General features: G+C 40.4%; 1 protein-coding gene across 1 annotated transcript in view; it reads left to right on the forward strand.

Moving 5' to 3' along the window:
- Positions 1-19,466, forward strand: part of oca2 (oculocutaneous albinism II) — a 507,586-nt gene that overhangs the window by 192,846 nt on the left and 295,274 nt on the right. The window contains exons 11-12 of the mRNA XM_059963277.1: positions 122-187; positions 14,527-14,583. Of these exons, the coding sequence (XP_059819260.1) occupies positions 122-187; positions 14,527-14,583 (123 nt within the window). The remainder of the gene's footprint in view (positions 1-121; positions 188-14,526; positions 14,584-19,466) is intronic.

A 19,466-nucleotide genomic window follows, 5' to 3' on the forward strand; every position in this document is an offset into this window, starting at 1 on the left:
CTAACATTGACTTTCATTTGAAAAGAATAGGAATGCAGAGAAAAGTGTAGCATGTAAAATGTGGAAAAGAATGCTAAGCAGCTCGACAAGTTGAAGCATTAATTTTGTTCTTTTATTACAGAGGCCAAGCATGGTCACGGTTGTGGAGTGGATCGACTATGAAACACTGACATTATTGTTTGGAATGGTAATTAAAATTCTTTGCTGCAATTGTTTTAATCACACTTGTGCATATTTTATCCATGTATCTCTTTCAAGGAGTGCAACTGTAGAGCAGAATTTAATTTTTTAACCTCCATCTCACCATCTGTCAGTTTTGTTAAATGCCTCAGCAGCTGTGTGAAAACGTTCTGGCAAAACTTGATTTTGCTTTGGCTGAGTGAGCCATGAATTTAAATATTCAGGTGTTTCACTCTTTGCGTATGCACTGTGGGTTCGGAGGTGTTATCAGTGCATATGCTTGGCACATAGGAACATGCGTCATCTAAAGCCTAGAGAGAGGATGTTTGAAGTCAGTCATATGCCCATTGTGACAACTTTTTGAGAACTGCAGGTGAAGAGTTTTCTCAGGAGCTTTGCCCTCCTTCTGGTTTAGCTTTCCTGAGAACAATGTCAGAATCAGAATCAAAATCAGAATCTGGTTTGATATGTCATGAAATCTATTGTCTTTGTGGCAGCAGTACAGTGCAATGCAGAATAATAGATAAACCCTGCAAATTACAGTGAGCATTTATATACTAAACAGTTAAATAAGTTATGTAAAAACAGAAATAAAAAAAAAGTAGTGAGGTAGTGTTCATGGGTTCAATGTCCATTCAGAAATCAGATGGCAGAGGGGAAAAAGCTGTTCTTGAATCACTGAGAAGCCTTCAGGCTTCTGTACCTCCTTCCTGATGGTTATAATGAGAACGAGGCATGACCTGGGTAATAGGGTTGGGGTCATTAATGATGGGTGCTGCCTTTTTGAGGCACTGCTCCTTGAAGATGTCCTGGATACTATGGAGGCTCATGCCCATGATGGAGCTGACTAAGTTTACAGCTCTTTGCAGCTTGTTTCGATACTGTGCAGTAGCCACTCTCTCACCCCACCCCCAAATATCAGACAGTGAGGCAGCCAGTTAGAATATTCTCCATAGTACTCTCTGTAGAAATTTGCAAGTGTTTTTGGTGACTTACCAAATCTCCTCAAACTCCTAATGTAGGCCTTATGTCAATTATAACCATGGAAGAAAAGTTGTAGCAGAATTTAAGCTTCTCATTCAGCGGCCTCCTTGTTGTTGGGGAGAAGCTCGTGTGTATTAAAGGCATTCATAATTGTCCCAGTGATCACGCAAAATTATGAGGGGTATAGAAAGGGGTTTAGCAGTTTTCCCGCTGAGGTTGGGTGAGAGTAGAACTAGAGATCATGGGATAAAGCGAAAGGTGAAATATCTAAGGGGAACATGAGGGGGAAACCCTTCACTCAGGATGTGGGTTCACTTCTGGCATTTCAGAGAAATTCCTGAATCTTTGAATCTTGAAATTTAGATAAGTACATGGATGGGAGGGGTATGGAGCGCGATGGTGCGGGTCAATGGGAATAGCTCAGCATGGACTAGATGGGCCGAAGGGCCTGTTTCTGTGCTTTCATGTTCTATGGCTCTATAACTCTAAGAGAGGGTATGTGCTATAAGGAGAGGTTGGACAATTGTAGGTTGTTTTCTCTGGAGCAGTAGAGACTGAGGAGAAACTTGATGGAAGTTTATTAGTTCATGAGAAGCATGGATTGACAGCTGATATCTTTCTCCAATACTAATGAGCATTTCACAAATTAGGAAATTGGTTTATTATTGTTACAGGTGCTGAGGTATAATGAAAATCTTTGTTTTGCATGGCATCCGTACAGAGAGTTTTATTGAGGTAGCACAAGGCAACCGTAATATCGAAATGCGGAATATTGTGTTACAGTAATAGAGAAATTACAGTGTAGGTAGACAATAAGTTACAAGGCTATGATGAGATATATTATGATGTTGAGAGTCCAGCTTCTTATACAACACGTTGGTTCAATTGTTTTATAGGTTCTCATGATCTCATGACGCTTTCAAGCTTTTGTAAATTCTGGCTGAAAGGAAGTGGGAGAAGAGAGAATGCCCAGGGTGGCCTGAATTTCTGAGGACGTGAGAAGAGTAGATGGAATCACTGGAGGAGAAGATGGTTTATTTATGTTTTGGCTTCTCCTTGGCTTGCTATCTTATTGTAATGGAGAAGCTTGTGTGTATCTTCAGAAATTTTCCAGCAATTGCAGTAGACTTATGGGTAAGGTGCTGATAAAGTGGCGGCCCAATAACAAGGTAGATGAATGAGATGCTTTTCGAAATACTACAGGAAGAATCTTAAGGCTTTGGATTACTTAGAGATGGCACTCAGCAGGAGCTTGTCTGTATTGGACAACATTAGCTATAAGAAGACATTGGACAAACTTAGATTGTTTTCTTTGGTGTGTAGGAGGGTAAGGAAGATGCGATAGAAGTATTTACAATGATGAGAGGCATAGGTAGTCAGAGTCTTCCTCCCAGGGTGTGAAACGTCAACTGAGATATTGTACTTAACTACATAAGGACATATTAGGACAGACTTGATCATTGACTTGAGTTTTGAGGATTAGTTTAAAGAAAGAAAAAAAATGACAGTAAGAAAATTCAGGGCAGGGATTCAGAGCTGAAGGTGCAGTGGAGTTTTGAGTTTTTGAATGACCTGATTCACATCAAGAGAGCAGAATGAGGGTGCCCTATCAGGTCTGTGTTGAACATGTCAGATCTTCAGTTAAGAAAAAGATTTGATGAGGATTTCAGTAGTGAATGAGCTAAGGTATGGATGAAACTGCATGTTGTTAAGGAGACTGATAGACCGAGCTCTCCTGCTGTCTATTGCTTAAGCTGTAAATTGAAGGCTGGTGTACAGGTTATAGTTTCTGTTCTCTATAGATACTTACCAGTAAGACAATAACTAGAACCTAATGCACTTTTCTTTATCCCTGTGGAGCAAGATTGATTAGCGGCTACATCGTGTTGTGAAATCTCAACAGAAAGGAAATTATATTTAGCTTCTATCTCTCACTGAAAAGGCCCCAATTAATAGTTAAATATTAAATATATTCAAAAGAAGTCCAAAATCAATTACCCAGCCTGTTTTCAAAACTGTAAAGAGCTGTCATATTAATGAGTCATTTGTTGTTTTAAACAAGATTAGCATAATTGGAACAATACATGAAACGCAAGCATTAATCATGCTGTCATTCAAAGCGATTCTTGTGCAAATGCAACCCTAACCTTATTAATCCTTCAGGAATATTTATAATAGTTATTTTCTCATAATATTTTCAGAGTGGAGCTCATTTTCTGTAAGGATGATGTAATCTGAAGAGTAAAATGCATTACAGTGAAGTCTAGATACCCACTCATTAGAAATTCTATTTTCTGTTTGGAACATTAGGAACCCAAATAGGTCATTCAGGTCCTTGAGCATGCTGTGCCATCCAATTTAATCACCTTTAACTATTTCTTAATACTATCAGCCCAACTTGTTTTCCCATTCTCTAATAAAAATCCATCAATTTCAATTTTAAGATGTTTCAATGAGCTCTTTTTGGGTTGGGAGTAAGTTGGTCATTTCCTTATGCCTGCATGAAGCACTTCACTTCTTAGTGCTCAAGTTTAGCTTTAATGTTGCTGTTGTGTCCATCACACCTTCAAGAATGTCATCGCTTTAGCGTTCAACGTACCTCACCAGCATTAAACTCCGGAGCAGTTAGTTAGTTTTCTGCCTGGGTATAAACTTGGATCAGAATCAGGTTGATTATCACTGATTATGTCATGAAATTTGTTGTTTTGTGTCAGCAGTACAGTTCAATATATAACAATATCGCCTAAGTGTAATAAGAAATATAAGTAAAAAAATAAATAAGAAGTGTGAAAAGAGAGCAAATAATTAGTGAGGTTGTGTTCATGGGTTCATTGTCTGTTCAGAAATCTGATGATGGAGGGGAAGAAGCTGTTCCTGAAACATTGAGTGTGCGTCTTCTGGCTCCTGTGCCTCCTCTCAGATGGTAGTAATGAGAAGGGGGTGATGGGGTGTCCTTCATGATGGAAGCTGCCTTTTTGAGGCACCACCTTTTGAAGATATCCTCGACGGTAGAGATGCCAGTGCCCATAATGATAAAACTTGCCGCAAGTGTGGAGGAAGCTCAGGATAATAACTCTGTTGTTGCTTCGGCATTTGAGGCTATCAGAACATTTTGTTTTAAGCGCTGCTAGTGGACCAGTATTTAATTTGGAGCTTACAACAGAATGACTAGCCAAAGAGCCCATGGTTTACTTCCCACTCTACCTTTTAAAATTTTTTTTTATTGGGATCAGGCAAGACTAACATTTATGGTCCATCCCAAGAGTTCTCTTGAGAAGGGGGGTTTGAGCTGCTTTTGACAATACAACCATAAAACATTGGAGCAGAATTAGGTCATTAGAACCGTTGAGTCTCCTCTGACATTCCATCATGGCTGATTTGTTGACCCCCACAACAACATTCTCCTGTTGTTTCCCTGTAACTTATGACTCCTTCACTAATCGGGAACCTATCAGCCTCTGTTTAAAATATACCCAATGACTTGGCCTCTGCAGCCATCTGAGGCAATTGCTTCCACAGGTTTACCACCCTCTTGTTGAAGAATTGAATGGCTGCAATCCATCAGGCTGAGGAGATGCAGGAAGTAGGCCTGCAACGCTGAGTCATAGAGCAGGGCAGCATGGAAGCAGTCCCGGCAGCTCAGCTCATCTGTTGCTAACCATAGTGCCCACCTAAACTGGTCTCATTTGCCGATCTTTGGCCCATATCCCTCAAAATACCTCCTGTCAATGTACTTATACAAATGGCTTTTAAATATTTTTATTGTACCTGCCTCTATCACTTTCTCTGGCAGCTCATTCTACATACACACCATACTCTGCATAAAGATTTGCCTCTCAGGCCCCTTTTCAATCTTTCACCCTTTACTCTTTTAGTTTATAGTTCCCCTTTTATGGTTTTTAAAAAAAGACAAAGTGCATTCACACCAGTCCATGCTATCATCATTTTTACAGCTCAATAAAGTCACTCTCCATTTCCTACATTCCAATAAAGTCCTACCTGTCTGCCCTCTCCTATCACCCAGGCTTTAGTGTCTAGGCCTGGTCTTTACAATGATGTGAGTGATATTGTTTGACTTGGAGGTCAACTTAGAGGCACTTGTGTGATAGCTTAGATCCAGCTAACCCTATTTAATTTTAACAATTTCTATCTATAACTTTAAGACATTTTAAAATTACAGATTTGTAATGTTCATTCTCGACTTGTTCTTTTAAGCAGCAATATGTTATGAAAGATATGAAAGTATAATCTCGAAGTGGTAACATGTTATAGAACATAGAAACATAGAAAACCTGCAGCAAAATACAGGCCCTTCAGCCCACAAAGCTGTGCTGAACATGTGCTTACCAGAGAAATTACCTAGGGTTAACCAAGGCCCTCTATTTTCTGAGCTACATATACCTGTCCAGGAGTCTCTTAAAAGACCCCATCATATCCACCTCCACCACCATTGCTGGCAGCCTATTCCATGCACTCACTACTTCCTGCGTTTTAAAAAAAAATTACCCCTGACATCTCCACTGTTCCTACTTCTAAGCACCTTAAACCTGTGCCCTCTTGTGCTAGCCATTTCAGCCCTGGGAAAAAGCCTCTGACTATCCATACGATCAATACCTCTCATCATCTTATACACCTCTATCAGGTCACCTCTCATCCTCCGTCGCTCCAAGGAGAAAAGGCCGAGATCACTCAACCTATTCTCAAAAGGCATGTTCCCCAATCCAGACAACATCCTTGTAAATCTCCTCTGCACCCTTTCTATGGTTTCCACATCCTTCCTATAGTGAGGCAACTAGAACTGAGCACAGTACTCCAAGTGGGGTCTGACCAGGGTCCTATATAGCTGCAACATTACCTCTCGGCTCCTAAACTCCATCCCATGATTGACAAAGGCCAATACACTGTATGCTTTTTTAACCTCATGGTCAACCTGCACAGCAGCTTTGAGTGTCCTATGGAATCAGACTGCAAGATCCCTCTGATCCTCCACACTGCCAAGAGTCTTACCATTAATACTATATTCTGCCGTTGTATTTGACCTACCAAAGTGAACCACTTCACACTTATCTGGGCTGAACTCCATCTGCCACTTCTCAGCCCAGTTTTGCATCCTATCAATGTCCTGCTCTAACCTCCATACTATCCACAACACCTCCAACCTTTGTGTCATTAAGATAGCTTCGTCCAGGCCCTTCAGTCTGTGATATTTTGCCAAACTTTTAAACTACTCTAAGATCAATCCAACCCTTCCCTGCTGCATCTTCCTCCATTCTTCTATCGTATATATACACATCTAAGAGTTTATTAGTTAGGCACATGGATGATGTTCGATGGAAACTTGCTGTGTGACAGACCTCACGAAAGAGGCAAAAGAGTTTGGTTGGGATCCTAGATATTGTGCTGTCAACAATATCTCTGGAATTTATTTCATGCCCCTGTGAGTAACACCTCAAAAACTCTGAAAACTTTAAAATTGTTTCAGAGTGTGTTAAAGCATCAGTTGTAGCTTGGTTCATAGGCTAAGATTTTCCACCTGTCTGCTCTAGGTTTTGCTCCCATTTGCAGTAACAGAGTTTTCTTGACAGTGCTGTGACAGCCCATAATTTAGTGATGGCATGGGATGTTTTACATACAGAGTACCATCTATTGTACAGTGATCCAAGTCAATTTATCCAGTAGACAGTCTATTTGGAGACTGGGAGAAAAACAAATCTTCAGCATCATCTCTCATTGATAACAACAGTTTCTCTATGAAAATACAGTAAATGAGGGATACTTACATACCAATTGTGTGCATAAAAACATTTGCCAGAATGCTAGTCCAGTTATTTAACTGAATTTCTGACATTGGAAGAGGAAAAAAATGAAAGAAAATGGCTGTTCTTATAACTTTAATGAAGTAGCTCTGATTTAATGTAGATAATATGGGAAACTTTGTATTCTGTAGCAATAATGGATATTACATTAATTAAAATAGAAAGCACAACCACTTTGTTATTTCCTTTGGCTTCTTGTGTTCAGCAATTAATTGTATAAGTTTCCACAAGAGAAGAAATAGAAAAGATCTAAAATGATACTTAAAATTGGATTTTGTATTTTTAATCTCAAACATATTGTCTATGCTGTTGCTGAAACCACAATGGTGCTATGTTTATTAAACTTTGGAACAGTTGCAAAGCAAATGTTTAAGATAATACCAAATAAACCGAATGATCTTGTGCATATTGGCAATGAACCAGTCATAGCGTTTAGGAGCAGAGAGATAACTTGAAAAAATCACTTATGCCACAGCCAGGCTGTTATTTTGTACACCACAAAAAAAAGGAAGGCTTTCTGTTAGCAGTAGAGAGATTGCAGCGGAGACTTATGAGAATGTTGTTGGGGCCAGAAAGTTTTATTTGAAGGGGAATTGGGTCTGCCAAGGAATCTGCATGAAGCACAGAGTGCAGCAGCTTCACAGCTCCAGAGAGCTGGGTTTGATCCTGATCATGAGGGCTGTCTGGGTGGGGGAATCAAAGATCAAGGATCAACTTCATTCACGATATACATTTACATGTATTAAGAACTTTCTGTGGTGTGTTGGCAACATAACATTCGACAATTATAAGGATAAAGACTTACAAAAAAATAAACTTGGAGGTTAAAGTACAAATATGGAATAAAGCATGGATAAATATATAAATATCATGTATTTACAATGTTACGAGCATTATAAAAAGGGGTTGAAAGCATTTACAGTACACTGCAGTAATTGAGGTAATAGAGGGGGTTGGGGTGTTTAATTAGAATGGTTGATCAGAGTAACAACCTAGGGGAAAGAAACTTATAAGATGGCATGAGGTTTTGTTTTACTAGCCTTATAGCACTTTCCAGAAGGGAGCCTTTGGAAACGGCAGTTTGCTGGGTGGGTCGTACCTGCTATAATTTTTTTTCTGCCTGTTTCTTTGTCCTGACCACATAGAAGAGCTGTAGTGATGGCAGACTGTAAAAGAATATGGAGTCTGCATATTCTCCATGTAAACTGCGTGGGTTTCTCCTGGCCTACTTCAATATCATAATGGAATCTAGGTGTAACGTTCTCCTTCGCTTGTAACGAAACGCCAAATTAAACGTCGAGATAAACCACAGTCAATAAGAACCAGATCGCAGTAAGATTAACCATTTACTGTTCACTCTTCACATTAACATATGGTGAAAACTGTTGATAAAACAATACAAGACTGATACAGTATTTGTTCCTTCCTTAATATCACATTTCAATTGTAAATACTTGCAAAGGTGACTATAACTACATTACACTAAGGTGCAGTATACAGGGAGAGTTTATCTGCTCCATTGACTACTTTAAATACACTTCCATGCAAACTATCTGCAACTCTTTAACTAACGAAAGCATAAACATTATCGACCGTCGTTACTTCTAACAGGATCGGCATTAACATCTTAGTTCAATATATCGATTATCTATTAACTTACAGCGTTGCTCTCACTGTGATTTCTCATGCCTGCAAAACAACTTCTGCTCAGGTGTGCCTCGTGGTGAGCCCCCACCCTCGCGCTAATTCCAAACCGGTACTTTCCCACAAGACGCGGCGAAACCAGATGTGACGTTATCGCATGCCGATATATTTTACATGCAATGAATATACTTTAAACACTTCTAATTCTAACTAGAAAATACTATCGAATGAATTACTAAGCAAAAATATTATAAACGAAATAACTGTCGTAAAGACAGCACACTAGGGTAAATATAATTGTGATTTATAAAGTTAAGGGAAGCCTTGATGTATTGACATAACCACACTATTTAGTTCAACAGAAATGTCAATACCCAGGGGACATAGATAACAGAATCAGAATCAGGTTTGTTAATACTGACATATTTTGTGAAATTTGTTGTTTTGCTGCAGCAGTACAATACCTAAAAATTACCATAAATTACAATAATTATTAAAAAGTAGTGTGAAAAGAGAGCAGAATAATGAGGTGGTTTTCATTTGTTCATGGATCACTTAGAGATGTAATGGCCGAGAGGAAGAAGCCATAAATGTTGAGTGCGCATCTTCAGGCTCCTATACCTCCTTCCTGATGGTAGTAATGAGAAGAGGGCATGTTCTAAAAAGCTGACTTTGATGGAGGAGAGGCTAGTGCCCAGGATGGAGCTGGTAGAGTTTACAACCCTCTGTAGCTTTTTCTGATCCTGTACCTTGGAGTCTCCATACTGGCCTGTGCTACAACCAGTCAGAATGGTCTTCATGGTACATTTGTATAAATTTGCTGGGGTCTTTGGTGACATAAGAAATCTCATCAAACTCCTAATGAAATATAGACACTATTAGTGCTAAAGTAGAACATCAGAGATTTTGACGCATAGGAACTTGAAGCTGCTGACTCCTCTGACTGCTGACTCCTCAATGAGAACTGCTGTGCGTCCTCCTCTAAATCAGTGAGACTTGACATAGACTGGGGAGCTGCATTATCGAGCACCTTTGCTCTGTCCACAACAAAAAGGGTTTCCTGCTGGCCAACCATTTTAATTTCAATCCCTATTCCTATTCCGACATGTCGGTCCATGGCCTCCTCTACTGCCATAATGAGGTAACTCTCAGGTTGGAGGAGCAACACTATATTCTGTCTGGGTAGCCTCCAATCTGATGGCATTAACATCAATTTCTCTAACTTATGGTAATTATTCCGCTATCCCCTTCTCTCTTCTTCCAATCCCCACTCTGGCTCCCCTCTTACCTCTTCTCTTCACCTCAAGCACCTATCACCTTCCCCTGGTGCCTCTCCTCCTTCCATTTATCCCATGGTTTCTTTGCTCCAATCAAATTCCTTCTTCTTCAGCCCTTTATCCTTTCCATCTATTACCTCCCAGCTTCTTGCTTCATTTCCTCTTCCCTCCCACCCACCCACCCACCCACCTACCTTCTTCCTCACTAGGTTTCACCTATCACCTTTTAGCTTGTACTCCCTCCCCTTCCCCCACCTTCTTAGTTTGGCTTTTCCCCACTTTCTTTCCAGTCCTGAAGAAGGCTCTTATCCTTTAATGTCAACTTTTTATTCCTGCCCACAGATGCTGCTTGACCTCCTGAGTTCCAACAGCATTTTGTACGTGTTACTCTGCATTTTCTAAGTTAATAAGTTAATGAATGCAATTTTCATTTCTAGTTTCTGTATATTGTTGGTAAATTTTTTAATAGATAGAGTAATCAGTGGGGTAGGGTGGAGATGCATCTCTACCAAAGAAGGAATAAAGTGCTCCTTCCCTGCACTAACCTGCAGGTCACCCTTGGGCGAAGTGGAGCACCTGTTTAGCCCTGCAATCAGGATCATGTGAAGCTACGGGAGCACGTTATAGATGGTCGCATGAGCAGCTAGTGTGCATCACAAGTCCTTGTTATGTGACCACTGACACCAGGCAGACAATCTCTGGGGTGTATTAATAATGGCTGGGGTCATCCATCTTCTAAAGATACTGCCTAGAAGGCAGCAATGGCAAATTGCTTCTGTAAAAAAATTTGGCAAGTACAATCATGGTCAAGAGCATGATCATCCATGTCACAAAATGATGATCATGATGATCTAACATGGGGGTGTTCATTGGTATCCTGACTGAGACAAAGGATGATTCTAAATTAAGTTAAGCAATGGATCCTAAGGAAGGGTACGACATAGAAGTAGACCATGGCATCATTAGATTGCTCCTGAATTAAAGGGATATTTGGCTACTGATCCCCTCTGTTTTTTTTTCTGCCCCTTCCAGTTAAAGATATAGATTAGTTTTATTTGTCACATGTGTATCAAAACATAGCGTGAAATGCATAATATGCATGAAATCAAATTATCAGAGGTGGTGATGGGCAAATGGTGTCACACTTCCAGTGCCCTCACGGCACGCCAACAACTAGCTGACCCAAGTTATTTGTCTTTGGACTGTGGGAGGAAACCAGAGCACCCAGAGGGAAGCTATGTGGTCATGAGGAGAACGTACAAACTCCTTACAGGCAGCAGAGGGAATCAATCTGTTGATGTAAACTGATGCGCTAGCCACCATGCTACCGTACCATCCAATTTGTTGTGCCTCATTTGTTTATCCTTCAAGAAGTGACTGTCACTGGTGATGTCAATATTTATTGTCTGTCCTTAACCATCATTGAAAGGGTGGTTCAAAGTTCAATCGGAGTCAATCTATTGTCGAAGTGCCACATACAACCCTGAGGTTTATTTCCTTGCAGGCATTCACAGCAATACAAAGAAACTCAATAGAATCAGTGAAAGACTGAACTCAACAATACAGACAAACACCAAAGTGTACAAATACCAAAAGAAAAAATAATAATAATAATAAATAAATAGACAACAGTTTGGTAATGGGTTGAGTGAAGTTATCCCCTCTGGCTTAAGAGTCTGATGATTGAAGGGTAATAATTGTTCCTGAACCTGGTGAAGTTGATCTTGAGGCTCCTGTACCTCCTTCCTGCTGACAGTAGCGAGAAGAGGGCATGGTCTGGATGGTGGGGGTCCTTGATGATGGATGGTGCTTTCCTGCGACAATGCTCCACATAAATGTGCTCAACGGTGGGAGGGCTTTACCTGTAATGGACTGGGCTGTATCCACCACTCTTGGTAGGCTTTTCCGTTCATGGGCATTGGTGTTTCCATACCAGGCTGTGGTGCTACCAGTCAATATACTCTCCACTGCAAAACCACAGAAGTTTGTCACAGTTTTAGATGCCATGCCAAATCTTCGCAAACTTTTAAGAAAGTAGAGGTACTGCCATGCTTTCTTTGTGTGAGGCCCAGGACGGAACCTCTGAAGTGATTACATCAAGCAATTTGAAGCTTCTAACCCTCTCCATCTCTGATCCTCTATTGAAAACTGACTCATGGACCTTTCGTTTCTTCTTCCTGGAGTCAATAATCAGCTTCTTGTTCTTCCTGAATGAGAGATTGTTGTTGCGGCATCACTCAGCCAAATCTCTAGTCCCACTCCTTGTCACCACCATTGATTCATCCAACAAATGTGTTGTTGTCAGCAAACATAAATGTAGCATTAGAACTGTCCTTAGCCTCACAGTCATAAGTATAAAGCAAGTGGAGCAGGGGAACAAGCACACAGCATTATGGTGTGCTTGAGCTGATGGTGATTGTAGAGGAGATGTTTTTGAACTGACTGGGTCTGCAAGTGAAGAATCAAGGATCCATTTGCATAAGGAGGTACTGAGGTCTGGGTCTTGAATCTTAGTAGCTTTGAGGGGATGATAGTATTGAATGCTGAGCTGTGATCAATGAACAGTATCCCAATGTATCCATCTTCACTGTCCAGGAGTTCCAGGGATGAGTGAAGAGCCAATGAAATGGCATCTGCTGTTGACTTGTTGTGACTGTAGGCAAATTGGAGCAGATCCAAGTCACTTCTCAGGCAGGAGTTGATATGTTTCATCACCAGCCTCTCAAAGCACTTCATCACAGTGGATGTGAGTGCTATTGGACGATAGTCATTAAGGTTGGTTACCACATTCTTCTTAAATACTGGTATTTAAGAAGAGCCTGTTTGAAGCAGGTGGGTACATCAGACTGCTGAAACAAGAAATTAAAGATATCAGTGAACACTCCAGCCAGTTGATCAGCACAGGCCTTCAGTACTTAGCCAGGGACTCCATCTGGGTTGGATGCTATCCATGGGTTCACTTTCCTGAAGGAGGAGGTAATAGCATTCAAGCCCTGCCTTAGCTGTTGAACATCCTTCAGTAACTCAAGTTTGGTTAGGAATTGTCAGTTCATACATGAGATTGCTTACCGTAGCTATCTTCCTGAACCACTGCTGTGCTTCTGCTGAAAACAGAGTGTGATTCTGCATTTGGGTAAGTTCCAGTCACCAAGGCAGAGATGACTGAATAATAGTGTATTTCCAATTCATGATGGCATTTTCCTTGCGGGTGGTCCTGCGCTTGTGCACCTGTTCCCCTTGCCCTTCTTGGCAGTAGGTGTCGTGCGGTTGGACCCTGTTGCTGGAGCAGTCTGACTAAATTCATGCTATACGTTTTGTATATGGCACATACAGCAGTTAGTGTGTCAGTGGTGAAGGGGAAAGGGGTGGGGGGGGCTGATGGATGGGAAAATTATTTGATAATTACTGTTTGCACAGTATGTTCTGTACCTTAGATTTCTAAATGGACAATGTACACTATCTCACTATATTTTTTATTTTTGCACTACTTATTTAATTTAATATTACACACACACACACACACACAGTACATATATATTACTTATTGTAATCTTTATATATCTTTATTTTGTATTGCAATGTACTGTCGCCACACAAAAGAACAGATTTCATGATGTATACCAGTGATAATAAACCTGATTCTGATTTGAGACAGTTACAGTATTGTAATGAAGTCTCGATCAGTGCCTGAATCTCAGAAGGGAAAATAGTGCCCGTTGTGTTATAGCATATAGAACATTGCAGTGCAATACAGGCCCTTCAGCTCAGAACATTGTGATGACCATTTAACCTACTCTAACCCTTCCCTCCTACATAATCTTCCACTTTTTTCTATTACTCACATGCCCAAATAGTGTCTAAAATGCCCATAATTTATCCACCACCTCTGGCAGCATGTCCCATAGACTCAGCAGTCTCTGTGTAAAGAACTTACCTCGAACATTCCCCCCACCCCCAACTTTATCCCAATCACCCAAAGTTATGTACCTCTGTATTAGCCATTATGATTGAGTCTTGCATAGAGATCTAACATATCATGGGCAGAAAACATATTAAACATCATGAAACAACCTATTTTATAAAACATTTGATTAATGCCTTTGGACAAAATTAGTCTCCTTTGATTTTTTTTACAGAAACACTCATAGTTATATCTCCTTTCAGATTAACAAAAATTGAATGCTCACCTTCTGCCGTTAACAGCCCTTGATTTCCCACCCACACCACTCTAGTGGAAAGAAAAAAAACGTGGGCAGAAATGAAAAAAAACTCAGCCAGAATAACTTCATGTCAATTCAGTGAACTTCGAGAAATTTCCAAATTTCATGGCAGACTGAAAATGCTTTGCAAGACTCTTGACCCCACTTGATTCACACACACTATTTGAGCAAGTGTTGGCTTTTAAAACCGTCCAGATGAAATTATGGTTCATATCATGGTCTGTTGGTCTAGCTTTTTAATACTAGACTTTTTAGCTGATGCTCGTGATACCTGTAGCTGGTGGGGATTACTCTGTATGTTAGGTAAAGATAAGTAGTGAACAGATATGAATAAAGGTAACAAATATGAAGCTAAAACTTTAAAGCCAGGAGGCCTCCAATCATTATGTTATTTTTCTTTTACAGATGATTTTGGTGGCAATATTTTCAGAAACTGGGTTTTTCGATTACTGTGCTGTTAAGGTGAGTGGAAAATATTTAATTTCCTTCATCTCTGATCAGATGTGCTGCATATTTTACCTTCTGTTTTGTCATGTATTTATTAGCATGATCTTTTGAGCACTGAGTGACTAAATAAAGAATGGAGTTGAGAATTTAAGTGAATCCAGTCTGTGGGTGGGTTTTACTGAACGTGTGCAGTAATCTCTACAAGTCACAAAAAGCTCGCATTAATGTGAGGAGATCATTTAAGTATAGTCAGAGTGATTTATTTGAGCATGTTCATCTCCAAAAGACAGCAATAAGAATGAAAGAGTGCAGAGAAAATTTATAAGGATGTTGTCAGGATTTGAGGACCTGAGTAAAAGAGAATGTCTAAGTAGGTTAGGACTTTATTCTCTGGTGAGTGGAAGAATGAGGGAAGATTTGATAGAGGTATACAAAATTGAGGGGTATAGATAGGGCAAATGCAAGCTGGCTTTTCCACTGAAGTTGGGTGAGACTACAACTAGAGGTCATAGGTTAAGGGTGAAAGGTGAAATGTTTGAGGGGAACATGAGAGGGAGCTTTTTTCACTCAGAGGGTGGTGAAAGTGTGGAAAGAGGTGCCAGCAGAAGTGATGGATGCGGGGTTGATTTCAACATTTAAGAGAAGTTTGGATAAGTACCTGGGTAGGAGAGGTATAGTCCAGATGCAGGTTGATGGGTTTAGGCAGAAATAACAATTGAGCACAGACTAGATGGGCAGAAGGACCTGTTTCTATGCTGCAGTGCTCTATGACTTTAAAACAATTGATTGTAATTGGAGCACCCTTCCTAGGAAAACTGTTTGTAAATTAATTCAAAACTATGCTCAGCGAAACACTGAGGAATGTTGTAGTTTAATACTCCATGGCAATGTGTATGAATGTATTTTCCCTTGCAAGGTTAAATGGGTACATTATTCTATTTTGGAGAAAAGAGCACAAATAACTCTTCACCATTCTCTTTCTGCACAACCTGTGATCTATATGATTGAGAAAACCTTGACAAATTACTAGTGTGTTAGAGAATAGGACAGATTTGCAAATGGGTGCAGAGTGGAGCACCAGTGGAAAGAAATGTAATGATAAAGTATCTGCAGTAGAGAATACTAATGGAAAAATATGATAATACTACGGTTGTGTTTGGGTTTAATCTGAATAATATTTTTGAGTTAAGATAAAGTTATTATATTGTGAAATGTAAGGAGGTTGACACAGATAATTTTAAATCCTATTCTTCTGAAGTTTGTATTCTAGTAAGGTTTTCATTGGAAAATCACTATTAAGATGTTTACCAGTAATTGTAACCTGCAGAGGTTTGAAACCAGGGGAAAAAGGATTAAGAGCTGATGTCTCTTTGATATAGAAACAATCATTGGCAAAATCAGAACAAACATGCATTTATATAGTGTCTTTTACCTCTTGCCTCAGTATTTCAAAATGCTTTATGGTGCCTAAAACAAACTTAGTGGCCACCTCATCAGGTGCAGGGGGTACCTAATAAAGTGACCATTGAATGTTACGTTCAAAGGCAACATGAGTGAATCTGCAGATGCTGGAAATAAATAAAAACACGAAATGCTGGCAGAACTCAGCAGGCCAGACAGCATCTATGGGAGGAGGTAGTGACGACGTTTCGGGCCGAAACCCTTCATCAGCAGGAATGTACGTTCATGGTTTTCTGTTGCCATAGCCCATCCACTTCAAGGTTCAACATGTTGTGTGCTTAGAGATGCTCTTCTGCGCATCGCTACTGGAACGTGTGGTTATTTGAGTTCTGGTCGCTTTCCTGCCAGCTTGAACCAGTCTGGGATTCTCAGAATCAGAATCAGGATCATGTCTAACATTGCTGGCTTTTGTCCTGAAATATGTTGTTTTGCGGCAGCAGTAGTTTGTAAATCTGACCCCTCTCATTTTTTGCCCAGAGAACTGATGCTCCCTAGATGTTTTTTTTTTTCGCTTTTTGCACCATTCTCTGTAAACTCTAGAGACTATTGTCTGTGAAAATGCCAGGATATCAGCAGTTTCTGAAATTCACAAACAGCCCCCCTCTGGCACAACAAGCATTCCACAGTCAAAGTCACTTGGATCACATTTCTTCCTCATTCTGATGTTTGATCCAAACAAGAACTGAACCTCTTCATCATATCAGTATGCTTTTACGCATTGAGTTGCTGCCACATGATTGGCTGATTAGATACTTGATAATCAGATAATTCCCATTCGGGCTGCATAAAAAGAATTTCCTTTTAATCAGGATTGCGATCGAGATTTCAAAGACAGATTTCGCTGCAGTTTCTCTGAGCTGAGGAGCAACCAATCAGCAAGAGGGATTCATTGGAAGAATAATTCAAGGCCCAGTGGAGCGGCCATTCATTTGGAGTGTGCCAATGTTTGAAGTGGCTTTGGCTCATCGGGCTTAGGTGAGATCAGGTTTGGGTGAGGTACTTGGTCTTGTAAATTGCTCTCTCTCTGTTCTTATTTGTTCATTCCTCATCTGTTAGGGCATGGTAGATTAGTGAGAATGGCGCAGAGTTTTGTACTGTGTGTGGTATGTGGGAAGTCTGGGAGATGTCCAGTCCCCAAGATAAACACATCTACAGCAGGTGCAACAAGCTTCAGCCCCTGAGAGAACGTATTAAGGAAACCGAGCTGCAACCCGATAAACTTTAGCTCATACTGGAGAATGAGGTGGTGACAGACAGGAATTACAGGGAGGTAGTCATACCTAGGTTGCAGGAGACAGGTAACTGGGTGACTATCAGGAGAAGGAGGAAATTAAACAGCCAGTGCTGAGTACAACTACGGTGATTTCCCTCAGTAATAAGTACACAACTTTAGACACTATTGAAGGGGATGGCCCTACAAGGGGAGCCACAGTGACCAGGTCTATGGTGCTGAGTCTGCTGCTGTGGCTCAGAAGAGCAGAGAGCTGAAGAGGACTGCAGTGTTGATAAGAGATTCCTTAGTCAGAGGAATAGAGACGTGATTCCGTGGGTGCGATAGAGACACAGAATGGAACGTTGCCTCCCTGGTGCCAGGATCAGTGATGTCTTGGATCAGATCCATGGCATTCTCAAGGAAGAGGGTGAGCAGCCAGGAGTCTAGGTACATATTGGCACCAATGACAGAGGTAGACAAGGTGAGGAGGTCCTGAAGAGAAATTTTAAGGAGCTAGGTAGAAAGCTGAGAAACAGGAGCTCCAGGGTAGTAATCTCTGGATTGCTGCCTGTGCCACATGCCAGTGAGGGTAAGAATTGAATGATGTAGCAGGTGAATGATGTGGAACTGGTGCAGGGGGCAGGGTTTCAAATTTATGGATCATTGGGATCTCTTCTGGGGAAGGCATACCTGTACAAAAGGGATGGGTTATACCTGAACCCAAGGGGGACTAACATCTTTGTGGGCAGGTTGGCTAGATTTGTTCAGGTGGGTTTAAACTAATTTGGCAGAGGGATGTGAACCAGAGTGATAATGCTGAAGATTAGGTAGTTGGTTTACAAACAGAGGCAACGTGTAGGGAGACTCCTAGCAGGGAGAGGCTGACGATAGGGCAAAAAACTGCAGTCAACAGGATGAGTTGCAACATAAAAGGTGGACAAAATTGAAAAGGGTGAAAATAGGACTGAAGGTGTTATATTTGAATTTGTATAGTATACTGAATAAAATAGATGAACTTGTAGCACAGTTACAGATTGGCCATGTATGATGTATCATGGCTGAAAGAAGCTTATAGCTGGGAGCTTAATTTCAATACACATTGTATCAAAAGGACAGACAGAAAGAGAGGGGGAGGCATGTTCTGTTGGTAAAATCAGAATCAGATTTATTATCACTGGCACGTGATGTGAAATTTGTTAACTTAGCAGCAGCAGTTCAATGCAATACATAATATAGAAGAAAAAATAAATAATAAATAAGTAAATCAATTTTAAAAAATCAATACGTATATCGAATAGATTAAAAATTGTGCAAAACCCAGAAAAAATAGGGTTAAAAAATGAAATCAAATCATAGGAAAGAGGTGACATGGGGTTGGAAGGTGTTGAATCATTGTGGACAGAGCTAAGGAACTGCAAGGGTAAAAAGACCCTGATGGGAGTTACATACAGACCCCAAACAGTAGCAAAGACAGGGTCTACAAATGGCAATGGGAGATAGAAAATCCATGCCAAAAGGACAATGTTACAATAGTCATAGAGGATTTCAATATGCAGGTAGATTGGGAAAATCAAGTTGGTGCTGGATTCCAAATAGGGGAATTTCTAGAACACCCGTGCAATGGCTTTTTAGAGCAGCTCGTGTTTGAATCCACTAGGGGATCAGTTATTCTGGACTTGGTGTTGTGTAATGAACAGGAATTGATTAGAGAGATTAAGGTAAAAGAACCATTAGGGGAAAGTGATCATAATACGGTCAAATTCTCCCTGAATTTTGAGAAGAAGCTGATGTCAGATGTACCAGTGTTACAGCGGAATAAAGAGGATTAAATAAGCATGAGAGAGGAGTTACCAGAATTGATTAGGAAAGAACACTGGCAGGGATGATGGCAGATCAGCAATGGTTGGAGTTTCTGGAGGCAATTCAGAAGGAACAGGATATATTCTTCTTAAAGGAGCAGTAGTATTCTAAAGGTAAGGTGACACACCATGGCTAAAAAGAGAAATCAAAGCCAATATAGAAGCCAAAGAGACAGCATATAATAGAGCAAAAATTGTGGGAAGTTAGAGGACTGGGCAGCTTTCAAATACCAACAGAAGGCAACTAAATAAGTTGTTAAGAAAATAAAGCTGGAATACAAATGTAAGCCAGCCAACAATATGAAAGAGGATACCAAAAGTTTCTTCAGATACATAAAGTGTAAAAGAGGTGAGAGTGGATATCG

This window comes from Hypanus sabinus, chromosome 3, assembly GCF_030144855.1.
Source record: "Hypanus sabinus isolate sHypSab1 chromosome 3, sHypSab1.hap1, whole genome shotgun sequence".
NCBI classification, from domain to species: Eukaryota; Metazoa; Chordata; class Chondrichthyes; order Myliobatiformes; family Dasyatidae; genus Hypanus; species Hypanus sabinus.